At 41.2% G+C, this 15,000-nt stretch overlaps 3 protein-coding genes across 3 annotated transcripts in view; 1 reads left to right on the forward strand and 2 right to left on the reverse strand.

Annotated features, from left to right (window-relative positions):
- The window catches only part of LOC138026914 (uncharacterized), a 4,616-nt gene extending 3,900 nt beyond the window's left edge, over positions 1–716 (forward strand). The window contains exon 1 of the mRNA XM_068874373.1: positions 1–716. This exon is cut by the window's left edge and continues 3,900 nt beyond it. The gene's annotated coding sequence lies outside the window, so the exon portion shown is untranslated.
- Positions 1–3,024, reverse strand: part of LOC138026920 (uncharacterized) — a 7,896-nt gene extending 4,872 nt beyond the window's left edge. Inside the window, exon 1 of the mRNA XM_068874386.1 lies at positions 2,896–3,024. Coding sequence (XP_068730487.1) covers positions 2,896–2,901 — 6 coding nt within the window. The 5' untranslated portion in view covers positions 2,902–3,024. The remainder of the gene's footprint in view (positions 1–2,895) is intronic.
- Positions 3,025–12,584: 9,560 nt separating this feature from the next.
- The window catches only part of LOC138027532 (thrombospondin-1-like), a 12,919-nt gene continuing 10,503 nt past the window's right edge, over positions 12,585–15,000 (reverse strand). The window contains exons 6-7 of the mRNA XM_068875083.1: positions 14,166–14,345; positions 12,585–13,684 (exon numbers count right to left, since the gene is read on the reverse strand). Of these exons, the coding sequence (XP_068731184.1) occupies positions 13,548–13,684; positions 14,166–14,345 (317 nt within the window). The 3' untranslated portion in view covers positions 12,585–13,547. The remainder of the gene's footprint in view (positions 13,685–14,165; positions 14,346–15,000) is intronic.

Here is a 15,000-nt window from a genome sequence, read left to right on the forward strand (position 1 = left end):
AGAGGACGAATTTTAATGCAGTAAACAGTGAAGCCGACTTTTTTGTTTGCCTTTTTGACAGTTTGTTCAATGTGGTATTTCCAACCCAGATTATTTTGGTGCCACACTCCAAGTAATTTAAATTTAAGTACTCTTTTCCACATACGCATCTTTGACTATATGCAGAGCATCGGTTTGGGTTGACGATTTCTGGAAAGAGATCCACATATAGATCCTTCGTCTTTGTTGGATTCAACTTCGCGTTTTTTTCTAAAGACCAGCTCTGCTGACCGTCAAGCACTTTTTGCAGGTTAGATTCGTTACCTTTTGGGATACATTCAAGCGCGGTACAGTAATCTGCATTCCTAGCTATCTCGGTAAGTGGAATCTGTTGGAACCAAATTTCCCAGGAATCGCCTTAAATCGGATCCCCATACACACTTGTGTACAGAAATGGAAGCAACTGTGTTTTTTGAGATTTTGGCAAAATTTCGTCGGCAATTTTGAGGAATCGCTAACTTCCTAACCTGGCGAATTTGGCAACATTTGCAAATTTGGCAAAGTGCATTTTTGGCGAGATTTTGCCGGCAAATTTTACAAATAACCTATGGCCATTTCCTCAACCCATACAACAAGTGACGAGCTAGAGCGAGGTCCCGTCCAACAGTTGGCTTATCAAACAGTGATTATCGCGACATTAAAAGAAGTTTGTTTTGTCTGGCTTGTAAATCGAACCTTTCATTAGCATTTTCTCAAATGCATTAATAATACATAAAGATACCAACAAAAGAGATCGATATCGTGAAGCAAGTTTGGGTATATGGGAGCTTACTTTAGTAATTTAACATAAGATATCGACGACTTTAAACTGAGTTCCTTTGAGCAGCCATATCAAACACTCGAAAGAGCATTTCATCACAGTCAACTCGGCCTTCAGCCTTGTTTTTCAACACGGTTCTCATGTTGGATATACAGCGACGTCTGTATGACTTTGAAAAATGACCAAAGGTTTGGGAGGATTATAACAAGGCATCTTCCTTTTTCTGCCAATGAACATCTTAATAGGCACAGAACGCAGTTCGATTGTCCAGTTACATGTCTGCGTTTTAATTGACGTCAAAGCCAAATACCGATCGCTTTCCAGAAAGTTCTGGTGCATTACTTGGAGAGGTGGCAAACCGGGCCACATGCTCACATCCTAGTGTCACGTAGCCACCTTTCCAAACCCTTGGGTTTCGTCAAGCGTTCCTCCCCAACGAAAGTTAACAGAAAACCACTTCCGTTCGTGGATTTCAAACCAATCCAAAACGCAGTATCTTTTAACTTTGGATAAATTGTGTTGAATATGTTGGTTGGATAAGTTTCGCGGAAATTGCTGTCGCAGCAGTTGATCGGCTGATTAAATTTTATGAGCAGGGGATGACTCTCGTGTGGGAGAAACGCACGACGAGGCCTAAATGTGATCGCGGCGTGGGCAGCCAAGTGGAAACAGTCAGAGCACTCGCCTTCCACCGATACCTGCAGATGGCGAACATTGTCCTTTGAGAGTGACTCTGACTTTGTTTACGGGATTTTGGAGGCAAAGATCGGAAAATCAAAATTAAAGCTTGAACTCTGTTTTTCTATGTTGCAACACGAAAACGCGTGTCCCTCTCGCACACGCGCTGTACTGTCGGACGACTGAGCTCAAAGGAAAGCAGTACGCCATCAGTACAGGGTTTCTTGAATATTACATGCAGCATTTTATAGTAAATGTTACGTTTGAATACATTCTAATTTAGGTTTGCTAGGCAAGTTTCATTTTTGCGTAGAAATTTTACTGCGTAATTCAGTTACTCTGACCGCAAAACTGAAACGTGTATTGGATTACATAATCTCTATCCGGCGCTCTCTGCTTAACTCTCATTTTCAGTTTGTTTTAGACCCATACCAGTGACGAAACGAAGCAAATTTGAAGACTTGAATTACCTCAAATTGATTGTCCTTAGCGTGTGAATCTCAAAGTCGACGTAAAATATGTTCCCGAAACTCTTTCATGCATTGAAATAACTGAAATCATAAATTATATTGTTAACGGAACGCACTTCCAGTCCGCATCTTAATGTTTGGTTTAAAATGGGATTGCTTTTTTAATATACTTCTTACAACTTGAATAATCCGATGTTGCAAATACATTTTTTGGTGTGCCTAAATTCCTTTAAAAAACTGCAATATGGCGACAACAGATAAGTAAAGCTTTTGTATACAGACCGTAATCAATAATCAGTCGAACGAGAAGATATGTGATAGAGGGAAACAAGTCAGTTCGATCGAAAGTTGTTTCGATCGAAGGTCGTTTCGATCGACAAAAGTAGATTCGATCGAAGACAAGAGTCAGTTCGATCGAAGACTGTAACTATCGCTTAAGAGAATGAGAAGCTATGATAATCCACGGATTCTGTTCCAAACGCAAGTGTTTTCAACAGCGTTTAATCTCTTTTCGCTCGGTTCTCATTGAAAGTGACAATACTTGTTCGTTTCATCATGGTAATAAAATCTTAAACCCCGTGTTTCAGTGTACGCACGTTATAGCGAAAAGCTAATTGAGCATTGCCGATCAGGAACGCCGAGAAAGAAACGCCGGCAACACACAGTCATATTTTTTTTCTGGCTACGGCCCTCCACCGTGTTGTTTCCTTTCTTCCACGTGGAATTATCACGACTTTGTCTCCTAGCATAGGTTGTCTGTGAAATCCAGGTTACTTAGTTGGGTGAAAAATCGTGCACTAACGTCCCTTAACATCACTTTTGAGTGTGAAGTCGAAAATAAATACACTTCCTCTTTCCAGAAGCAAGGATATCAAGAACGAGGTTTCAAGCAATTTTAAATGCTGTCTGTGTCGAAAATTCGACAAACGTAAGCCTCATCAGCCTTACCTCCATTTTCCTGATAAAGAAACCACGGTGACAACTGGTACCACGTTAAAATGTAACTTTCACTTTCAAAGCCGCGTTAAAGACAATCTCGTACCCAGAGTCCTCGGGCTTTTTGGCCAGCGGGTGAGCGCCCAGAGAGAATCTGGGATAATGGTCTTTAAACATTTTTTTGATTGGTCGCTTGTATAAAAATGGCAGTCCGACTGGAAGTCCGTAAGTGATACGAAGAAGTACCAGACCGGAAAAAAGAAGAACTAACTTCTTGTTTTTGGAGGGTTACTGCTTGGTATCTGGCGAGAAATCGTCTTCACACTGTTTCCTCCGGCCGCGCTTCAGCCATTTGATGAGGGCCAGTCTCGTGCTTTTCAAGTTGCCTCCTTCATGCCCAAAAGAATTCTGGGTAATTCTGCCATTCCATGACAAGGGTAGACACCCGATTGTCGTTAAGTGTCGGCCCACCCAGTCCTACCGGCAAAACACATCATTGATTGAAGTTTTTAGCTTTCAAAACGTGCCCAAATTGTATCGGTAGGTCCTGGAATTCGTCCACAGAAAGGCCAGAGAGACAACTTCACTCGTGAACCACCATGTTTACAACAGATCATTTTAGGCGTTCCAGTCTACATGAAACCATCTCTCACCTCTGGTTTCTTTTTCAAAGGCTTGGCTTTACCCACATTCCAGCTTAATGATGCTAGGCTGTCGGCTTCTGTAGACGAAACTGCCCCGAAAAATCTCTTATATAATTATAAACGTACCAGATTTGATCCACTTTACTGATTTCTCGAACACAGACTGTGGACTTTTGTCACGTGATTCCTTAACCTGAGCCCACCCACATTGACGCAAAACCGCATATGTTTCAATGAGTACTTTTTATAAGGTGAAGCGAAGTGCAGCATACCGTTTAACTTACTTATGAGTCAGACTTGTGTTTACAAAGTAACGTTTATGAGGTCGACGAGGAAGTAAAACTCTCTTCTCTGCGAGTTGTGTATCCTGCACAATGATCGCGCCTAGCCAAATGATTAATAAGTTCCCACCAGGCAGTACTCTCACAGGACTCTGAGTTAGTAATCAGTTGAAGAAAGGAAGGTATTTTTAGGTAACTTTATATACAACTAAAGGTATTTCGTATACTTAGCAGTATTAGGTTAACCGTTAAAAAGGGGTGGCTTTACATTTTGTAATTGCCACATCTTGTCAAATTCCAAAGATAAGTAATTTTAGGGATAACTAGCCTGCAGTGGAGGCGTTATTTTGGCGCGGAACGCTAGATAAATCAGGTTTTCGATGCCGCCATCTTGGATTGTGATTAGATGCTTGACCGGTAGAGGGTTGGTGCAGTGGCACATTAAAAAAACATTCCCCATTTTTCCACTTAACGCCTACTCCCTCGGCAAATATTTCCTCGCCCCAATCTTCCACAGTTACCGAATCTAAGATGGTGGCCTAATACGAAAATGTGCACTGAAAATGTGGTAAATACTTTTGTTCTTGGGCCATCGTAGTTTGATCAAAAATAAGACACAAACAGCAGTGATAAACATATTGAACTTGTTCATTTTGATTATGACTTGACGTTTCGTATGTGCTCTACATACATTTTCAAAAGTAACCGTTGAAATTTAAAACAGCTATTTATATATAACAAAGCGGATGAGGGGACTGGAACCTAGATTAAGCAAATACTTAACAGTAAAATATATAATAATAATAATAATAAAAACAGAAAAGATTAATAAAGCATCAGCTTTTCACTTCCGACGTTGACGTTGAAAGCTGGCTCAAGTTCTTGAATAAAGAAGGTCTCTTTTATTTTACAATGATAGTCTGTTTTGCCCTTCGCTAAAATTATATCAAAATGATCCCACTTGATGTTTAATGTCCAGTGGCCTTGACGTGGTCAGCAATGGTTGAAGTATTGTCATTTTTAGCTAGGGCCTTAAAATGTTCGGTTTTTCTATCGTGAAGCACATGCGAAACGTCAAGTCATAATCAAAATGAAGAAGTTCAATATGTTTATCACTGCTGTTTGTGTCTTATATTTGTGGTATATTCGTAAATTTCCCGGTGAAAAGAATGGACTTTTGAATTCCAATTTTTTTGCAAAATAAAAGCGTTTCTGCTGGACAATACCCTTTCAAGCAAACTCGCTACGGAGAACCATCCATCACATTTCCATGTAATCTTGCGTTGTTTTTTTTCTAACTTCCCACATGCGCAGCCGTTGTTCAGCGCTGTCGATGATGTGTATGCTCGATTTCCAGCCGTTTTCGAAGTGCGATTAACATCCTCCGCCCAACGAACAGCTGAATCACCGGTCCGGGTCGTTTTTTCGTGACGTAGCACCCGTCGCAATTGTATTTTGTATTCAGCCAATTGTATTTTGTACTTGGCGGGCAGAAATGGCGGGCAGGCGACTTTCTGATTGGTGGAAAATAGAATTGACTGGACCAGTGATCTAGCCGTGTCCGCGGAGGAACGCAGGAGTCAACATTGTTCAACGTTGTTCAACAAAATCGGGTTCAATTGAAGCCTTTTGCCCGGGCTTTTAAAGAGATTATTTAACTATTATTCGACGAGGGTGCGCTGGATTTGAAGTGATTTACAACCAACGAGGATAATCATTTTATATCCAGCAATCCCGAGTAGAATAATTGTTTTATTAAAAACTCCAGGATCAACAACTCTTCCATCTTGATTTTATCTGGCGCAAGATGGTCAGTGAAGTGTCAGTGTTTATAATTAACGACATGCACGAGCCAAAAACGTTGCGAAAAAGATGTTCCCACTTGATTACTGTGAACATTTCATTTCAGTTCAGTCAGCGAATAGGGGTGATTATGAGGTTAAGGAATCTCATACCAACTGAGGCCGAATTACAACTTTATAAGACAGCCATCCTCCGTCACTTAACGCACCGCCATTTAAGCTGGACTACAACAGGGAGCGTCATTTTTGATACCGCGTACCGGTGGCTCACTGGGTTGAGCATCGGGCTGTCACGCGGGAGGTCGCGGGTTGGAACCCCGGCCGGATCAACACTTAGGATCTTAAACCAACTGAGGAGAAAGTGCTGCATTTGTAATTTCATCTGCAAATGGTTACACTTTCAAGACTTCTCGAATAAGGACTATAAACCGTAGGCCCCGTCTCACAACCAGCTTCTATGTTTATAAGTTTCCTTTGGGATGTTGAAGAACCCACACAATATTCGAGAAGAGTAGGAGATGACCGGCTTTGCAGTGATGTCTCTAAAAAAACTTACGGTGTATGAGGCCACCCAAGCAGAAACAGCAATAAGTCAAAAAGGGACTTTGCCGAGTGCTGGAACATGTAAATGTAGATTAAAAAGTAATAAGCATAATTTTTCTCGTGCCATTTGGAATAAATAAGCAATCGCCTTACAGGCTTGTGTGATTTTCTGCGTCTTTGAAGGAAATTACTCGTGCTTTATTCCTAGCCAACGAACGCAATACCGTATTGCGTTCATTGGCTAACTTATTCCAAATTGCACTCGTCACTCACAGTAATTAATTAACGTCATCAAATTCTAAAATCAAAACCCCGAGGTTAAAGATGACCTAGAAATAAATATTTTTTCAAGTCTCGAGTTCCATGACGTCTTTCGTTTCGAAAATACAGCATTTTGAATTTCCGAAATGTCACCTTGCGTGACACCATGTTACAAAGTTATTTGGTTAGCCTGTGAGCAGGCTCTCTCTCGGAGGGCCCTAAAGAGTTTTCGGGATCCGGGATTTGGCTTTTTTGGAGCCCGGGATTCGGGATTCTAATGAAATATGAGGGCGAGATTCGAGATTGCATTTATGGACGGGACGCAGGATTTAAAGTTATTACGACGGGATCCGGGAAATCGTAACTTTGAAGCTCCGAGATCCGGGATTTCTGACGGCGAGAAATTTGAAATAAACTCAACTTTCGCCTTCGGCAACGACGGAAACGACCGGAAATTTAAGCTGAGCATTCTCCACCACGCTGACATGTGACTTTTGTGATCCCTATGGCGTGCTGTTCGTTTTGAAATTTGGCCGTAATAAGATCCAGTTGCACAAAGGCCTCATGACCTTTGTTACTTGTAACCACATCACGTTTTTTTACAAAAGTGTCTCATTTATGATGTAACACATAGGCCAAATTTATACTCTGGTTTTGAAATTGTCGGATATCACCGACATCGCTATTCGGGCCCATGGCTCGTGTACGACGACCCGACTGACGGAACGTAGAACGTATCCTAAACGGGCACAGAGGACCAGTGGGCACTGAGGAACAGTAGGCACAGAGGAACACTGGAACAACAGGAACAAAGGAACAAAGTGACAGGATGCACAGAAGAATACAGGAAGAGGAGGAACAGAGGAACAGAGGAACAGAGGAACAGAGGAACAGTGGGCAATGAGGCACAGAGGATCTGTAGGCACAGAGGAACAGTGGGCACTGAGGAGCAGTATATAGGCACAGAGGAACAGAGTGACAGGAGGCACAGAGGAACAGAGAGTACAGAGGAACAGTGGGCACAGAGATACATTGGAACAGTAGGCACAGAGAACACAGGAACAATAGGAACAGAGGGACAGGAGGTACAGAAGAATACAGGAACAGGAGGCACAAAGGAACAAAAAAACAGTAGGCGCAGAGGAACAGTGGCCACAGAGGCACAGAGGGTTTAGATGAACAGTAGGCACAGAGGAACAGTAGGCACAGAGGAACAATGGCCACAGAGGCACATTGGAACTGTCGCGAACCTTTCATATGTTAATTTTTGGAACCACGCCGATCGTTTCCCTTGTAAATACCCCTTTGTGAGAAAACAGACTTGAGACAAGGGCGGACAAAGGCTCCACGCGAGTAAGTGCTCCACGCTCGATTGTACGGCATGTAACATGTGACGCTCCATGACGGACAGCAAGATATTGTCAACAATAATGTTGAACCCCCTAAATGAAGATTTCCGAATTATCTATACCCCAGTGATATTGAGGTTACGTTCCCATGTACCGGCTCTCGGCCGTTTTCTGCTCAACGTCATCAGTACCCATACGGAATACTGTGTTACTTTACCCGCGGACTACAGTGATACGTCCTCGGGAATCCCTGCGGGGGCAAATAAATAATATGCCCTTATCGCAAACTAGGAAGCATAAATGCTTAGGGTCTCAATAACGTGAGAGACTCATTTGGGATAGTCATACGATTTTTGAGAAGGCCACTGCGAGCATAGGACCGATGAGACAGATCAAGGCTTTTGTTCTTACAGTACTGTATAAAAGGTTCATAAGCGCTTTGTTTTTGAACATTGCTTCTCTTTCTCGGAAAATTGCGGAAACTGCTTAAGGACAAGCAGCGAACATTTTTATCTCGCTCTGCTAAAATTCTCACGGGTGTAAACTATAACACTCTCTCACTTGATGTAATTGATAATCTTTCACAGAATGCACTCGAAGCAAGAGGGCTATTTGCTAAGTTCAACCTAATGTACAAAATATTAAATGACGATACCTCCCCCGGCCTTAGAAATTCTTGCATTACAAGGAATAGTAATTAGACTTATTACCATCTTCGCGATTACGCTTCCTATACAGAAGAAAGAGTTTCTAAAGATAGAGGCGTGATGCCTTGGAAGCAACTTCCAAATAAAGCTAAATCACGGGAATAGACAGATTCATTTATTATATAGATAAAAAGGAAATACTAGAATTTTCCTTCTTACGACAAAATCACACATTTTTGCCGCGCGCAGTGAACATATCATTCACATGTGAAGATAAAGGCGTCGTCACGGTAATTAACACGATTAGTCAATAAAACGCGAGCTTCCCCCCTCATTGTAAGATACTTTTGTGCTGTAAGATAATTCTTGTCTACTACACTAACATTTTTATTGCACTAATTGACATAATCATAATTTGTTTTTCACAACTTTCATATCTTGTTTCATGTTACACAATATGCGTGTTTTAGCGGTTGTGATCATTTTTTCGCCATTTCAAAAATGAGCAAAACAACTTGTTTTTAATCTGGACATTTCATTAATATCTATATAATAAACAGAACATTACATGGCCGTGCTGATATTATCTCTTACTCGGGTGAACGAGTGAGAGATACTTTCACCACTCAAGGATAAAATTTGTGTCCCCGCGCGGCCATGTAATATCCTCTATAGATAGCGTTTTATAAAGTTGTTTTTACAGCTCAAAATTGTTTTATGTTAATCATGTACTTTACTTTAGTGTTTGTCTCTTTGATTTTTAGTGTGTAAAAACACGCCCTTGAGAAAACCAGCTTGGAGTTATTGGGGCTAGCTCATTTACATTTGCGTTCGACGAAGGGGAACGCATCCTAATCGTGTCAGTCCCGCGTGATGTCCCTCGGGTATCGATCGTGATGCCATACGATTTCAGCGTCTTGGACTAGCTAGCTGGCACGCGATAGTGTACGGGGGCTTGCCCAAGGGAAAACTTCCATTCCCGTTTTTCCTCCGAAGTTTAGTCCCGTTAGATGGGATGAATACTAAGATGGGCGACTCTCCGCTGCTGTTCATTCTTAGGAATCACGCTGCTTGGCTATCCATCAAGAAAGTCTACCGATATTACATTATAACACATGTATTCCATAATTGCTTTTAATAAAATGATTAGCAACAATACTTATAGTGTGATACCATCATTACTGAACAAATACTATAAAAGGGTATAAAAAGATCCTCTGCAAAATACACATCTACTTTCAAATGTCTCATCGATGACGAAACAGGAATCGAACGAATCTAACTAATCCTTGATTATTGTTAGTTTTAATCTAAATAAAGTTTTACCTGCCTAGCTATCTACCGTTTACACAGATCTAAAAATAGATACGTATCCCAAGCAATTACCGGGAATTTTGTGTTGGACATTTCCTTTCACCAGAGATGGGCTTTGAACACATCGAAATGCATGGAATGAAACACAGTGGTCCCCTACCAACCTGTTTTTCTAAAAAGGCCTTTGCCGAGTCTAAAAGGTACAAAATAGCTGTTAATAGATTGATCTCAAACCTGGAAAGGAAAAGTCGCTTTACTTTAGAGGAGGTCACGACGTGGCTGTTTACCTTCCCGTGCCATGATGTACCATGCTTTATCGGAGGTTTTGTCCCGCGACCTCTCTTATCAGACCCTCCATCTCTCTCATCAGACCCTCCATTCCTCCATCAACAGCATTGGCGGATCCAGACCTGGAGGTAAGGTGGAGGCCCGCTCTCAAACATTTTGTTTTTGCCCTTTCACAGTTTTGGTGTTTTATGGTGTTTTGGTGGCTTTGGTCCAAAAATAAGGGGGTAGGAGGCGGCCCCGGGCCCCTCCCCTGGATCCGCCACTGATCAGACCAGTAGTCTGATGCTCAACCAACTGAGCCAATCGGTGGGCGGTTAAGGAACGACGTTAAAGAGGAGCCGATGAGGCAAAGAAAAACTGGGGCAAAGAAGGAAGAGGTTTTGTGGATATGTGTCGTCTTGAATCGTGTTGAGTACCAGGATATGCTATGACAGCCGTTTCATGTTTTGTGTAGCTGCTAATCAAGAGGAAGATGATGGGTTCGAGAATGATGATCATGATATTAGTATCTCATAGGATGGCGATGGTTCTCAGTCATCATTCTGTCCATGTGGCAAATCGAATAACAAGGTGGTTTCATTACTCGTGCATGGGGATGGCATAGGACACACTCTCATCGGGAAAATAGGTTTGCCATGGTTAGAGTTCATCTACAGAAAATTGTTTATCGTATATTATCAAGGGTGTTATAACATGCCATAATCTGCCTAAACGATGGCTTTGTTTTGAATGCAGCAAGTGATTTTTCTCATTCTGTCCTTCAACAGAACTACTTAATGAATGTCTAAGATTGCATCAAGTCTGAACATTCACGGAAACAACTGCTCGCAACATCACGTTCAAGACGCCATTTTCCAGATCGCTGCAAATGAATATTTATTGCGTTACTCATTTAAGCGGTTTCAACGGATGCTGAGCAAATGTAACAAAGACAAAGCTTTGCGGATGCAGTTCAAACGGTCGCGTCATCAGTGGAGTCAACACTTTCATTGGGGGGAACTAAGAACAAGAAACCAGACTCTCCCGACCAGATTTACGGCCTGGGGCCCGTTTCTCGAAGGTCCCGAAACTTTACGGGCCATTTTCGGGTGTCACAATTCCCTTTGTATCTCAAGAACGGACAGGATTTGAGTGGTCAAACTTGACAATCAGTTTGCTTTTTGTTACCTTGAAAACATGTTAAAAGATCGGCTTTGCAAAACAAGCGGTTGATAGTTTCACAAATGGCTTTTCGGGCCCGAAAATTATCGGGACTTCCGAGAAACGGGCCACTGGTGTGAGTACGCCTGTGTTCTTCAATGGTCAAACGAACTCATCAAACGGTCCCAACTCCATCCAACATTTTCCAGAACAAAAAAAATGTTCGGAATCGATGTTGGATGAAAGTTTAAAGTGCTACTATGATAAAAAAATCACTTCCTTTTTTCCTTCAGATTTTGAAAGTGTGTTTGCTTAAAGGGGTAGTGTCACGCTACATTAGTCAAACTTCAAAACACTTAAAGACGTCTTTGCATCAATGAAGACCAAAAACTAACGCTGTAGTTTTGTTACCAATAACTATTGAAGTGCACTGAAGCTATTCTTTGTTGTTTGCACCCAAGGATGGAGAGGACGGAAATAGATTGAAACTTAAAAACTGAACTGGCCAGAGACAATGTCTTCAGAAAGTCGCCAAAAATCTAATGCAAATAGCTCTTTGTGCCATAAATACATTTCATATCTTCTCAGTGCATGGGTTGTTATGAATGTTACGTTGTTCGAGTGCTAAAGTACTAATTTAAATTTTTACCTACAATTGTAGTTTTGACCTAAAAAAACGTCAAATTTATCATGACGGTTCTACTTTAACACCTGACTGGCAAAATTTTGAGCTTTGATTTTTATCCAAAGGCTGTTTACGTTGAGTGTAAGTTTAGGGTTTTACGATGCGCCATTATTCACGTTCAAAACTGACCGATGAAACTTAGAAAACTGGATCTAGGGAAAATTGAGGTCATTTACTCACTAGCTTAAAATTTCAGCGTGTAAACGCAGCTTATTAGATATGCAAAACACGAATTTTAAAGTCTGAAAGCCCGAAACTCCCGCGCTGCATATCAGTTAAGCAGCATACACACGCATTGCATTCTTAAAGTAGTGAGTCGTTGACGTCATTTTCTCCTCAATCCAGCTCTCTCGATCATTTTAAAGTTAGTAATTAAATCGAAAACTTCAATTGCTAATAAAATAAACAGGTGTCTTTTTGAAACCAAGGCTTAAAACTTGGGTCACTTAGAGTTTAGTTAACAGAGTTTTGAAATCCAAAGAAAAAGAAGAATTTTGGTCATAACGAACTATTCAAACGGCCCCAACTTCTAGAAGAAAAGAAATGTTGAATCGATGTTGAATGAAAGTTCAAATCAGTTTGAATTTGATTCAATACGCTTTCAACACGCTTTTAATTAGCTTTAAACATTCTTTACCATTTCAACAATGTTGAACGACCAGTTCAAACGAATCCTACATTTGGTTCAACAAAGTGTGAATGCCGTACATGTTAAAGCAAATGTTGAAACGGTTTCCATAAAGCTCATTTGTAGAATCTATACACTTTATTTTGCCATGTCTAAAAGGTCTATATATACAGCCAATCAGAATGGTGTACAGCTGTTTCACGTGTGAAAGTATAACCAATCAACAATAGCGTAAAGGCATTTCCGAGCCAATCAGAATCGTGCATCGTTTACATTCAAATAGCTTTTTAGATTTGGCCCCTTTTTTAGCGGCGCCACTCTCTCCTCTCTTCGCCTTTTTTCCTCCTCCTCCTTGCGTTAAGAAAACTATTTCAATGAAATTTCTCTTCTTACGAGTAATAAACAGCTCACGTCGTAGAAAGTGCTTTGTGCGGGGTTATATTCACTCGTTGTTTGTGTCAAAAGCTCACACTCGCTCGTACGTTGTTGGTTGGGGTTTTCACACAAGCAGCTCTTGAATACAACCCCGTATGCCGCGCTATGACGTAAACTGTATAAATGGGTCCTAAGAGTCAATCACATTGGGCCAATGAAGTAAGCTAGTGTGAGTTGAAACAGAACTCCCAAATTGAAAAAAAAAAAAAAGGTTTAATGAAGTATGAAAGATTGGTTTCGATCAATTTCAATTGTTTTTTATTCTATCGCTAGCTAACAGTACCCACAAGATGGTTTAGTGCCAAACATTTATTAGGCATTTAATACTATGCGCAAAGAAATTTAAGACTTCACAGCCCATCTTCCATCGCGCGGCGCCACACTCAGTTTTAAAATATATATATATTTAATTTTGACTGCAAGAATGCCGTTAACGAGAAGAAAGAAAGGTACTTCGTCCACACACAATGTCTTTGGCAAGTTGAGAGGCTTGAAGTAATTGAGCCAGAGTTTCAATCTAATACGATTAAGATTAATTTCGTTATGCCTTTAGGTTTTGAGGTATTTGATAACAATTACTGCTTCGTTACAACAAATAATAAAAGAGAAGAGGACGTCCACGGGCTATTCTTGTGATGTTAACAAGCTCAAAGGTCCTCGTCATCACTCCAGGCTTTAATACTGTCCCAGTCTCCATCCCCTGATATCCAGCCTGAGCCTGAGCCCGAGCCAGAGCCAGACTCAGACCCCGACGACCAGCCTGAACCGGAGCCAGAGTATCGAACTGCAAACGAACATAGCTGTCGATTAGGTAATGACCGATGAATAAACGAACAGTCGTTTTAGTCCCGTTAATAATACACACAACCCTCGTTCCCAGGATCTTTCCCTACGCATTGGGGGCAAAGGGACTGGTAAGAGGCTGCAATTCACTCAAAAATTACTCAGTTTTGATGAGCTAAAAAAGAGTGCAGTTTTCGTGTAATACCGGTTCAAGTTCGTAACAAATGCACGTTTCCAAGTTTCCACTTGAGTGACATTTGTAAAAGTTTGAATCTGAAAAGCGTCATAATCTGTTTCAACCAATCAGTTAAATGAACTTCATAGAAAATTACAGCGAGCGCTGTCAAATTTCCTTTGTTTTGATTTTTTGTCCTCATTTTTTCTCTATTATTAAATAAACCCAAATAAACTGTAGTCGAATTTGTGCTTTATAGATACAGGATATTAATCCGATTTAGATTAATGAACAGAAGTGCACAAACCTCTATCACAGAATTCTTCTACTCGACAGTATCTTCCATCTACCCTTTCAGTTTCGTTGCATGGTCTCCCTCCATATTGAGGCGCTGGTGAATCGCACTTCCGGTCACGTGTTTGCTTACCAAGTCCACAGGTCAAGCTGCATCTTGACCACTCGCCCCAAGGTCCCCAGCCTCCGTGAACTATGGTAAAATTTAATCGTTGTCATGGAGACATAATAAGCTGGAAAAATAACTAGCTTATAATTCGTAAAGGAACAAACAAACTCAAGAAAACACATTAAGAGTAGAACCCAAGAACCGTGCTTGAAACACATTGGCAGAAGGACGAGATTTCACCACCGCGCCAATCTTACTCTCTTAGATGAATTTAAAGGCACTGCTACTTCGGTGGCCCTCGAAATTGGTTCAGAAAACGAAGGACACAGTAAAATAAGTGGTAGGAAATAATAGATCCCAACCCCAGGGGCCGCGGAGAGGGAGAGGCTGGGGGGGGGGGGGGGTACAGCCCCCACCACTATTTTCAACGGTGCCTCTCCCCTCCCCTCAGACGTCCGTGATCCATACCAAAACCGAGCCCCTCTACTTTCAAACGTACTCCACGGCCCCTGAACCCTGCGTTCTATATCAATGCAGTGAAGTTGAGGTTTTAAACCTTTGCAAAAACCGTGGACGATTGGTCTTGCAGAGCGTTGGATCAGAGAAGATCGTGATCAGTCATAATTGATTTAAAAATATTTATGAAAGTCAAGAAGACTATTACACGACTGATAAAACAACGCGAAAATGCGTTCTATATCAATGCAGTGAATCTGCGGTTTTAAAACCTTTGCAAAAA

This window comes from Montipora capricornis, chromosome 2 (assembly GCF_036669925.1).
Source record: "Montipora capricornis isolate CH-2021 chromosome 2, ASM3666992v2, whole genome shotgun sequence".
NCBI lineage: Eukaryota > Metazoa > Cnidaria > Anthozoa > Scleractinia > Acroporidae > Montipora > Montipora capricornis.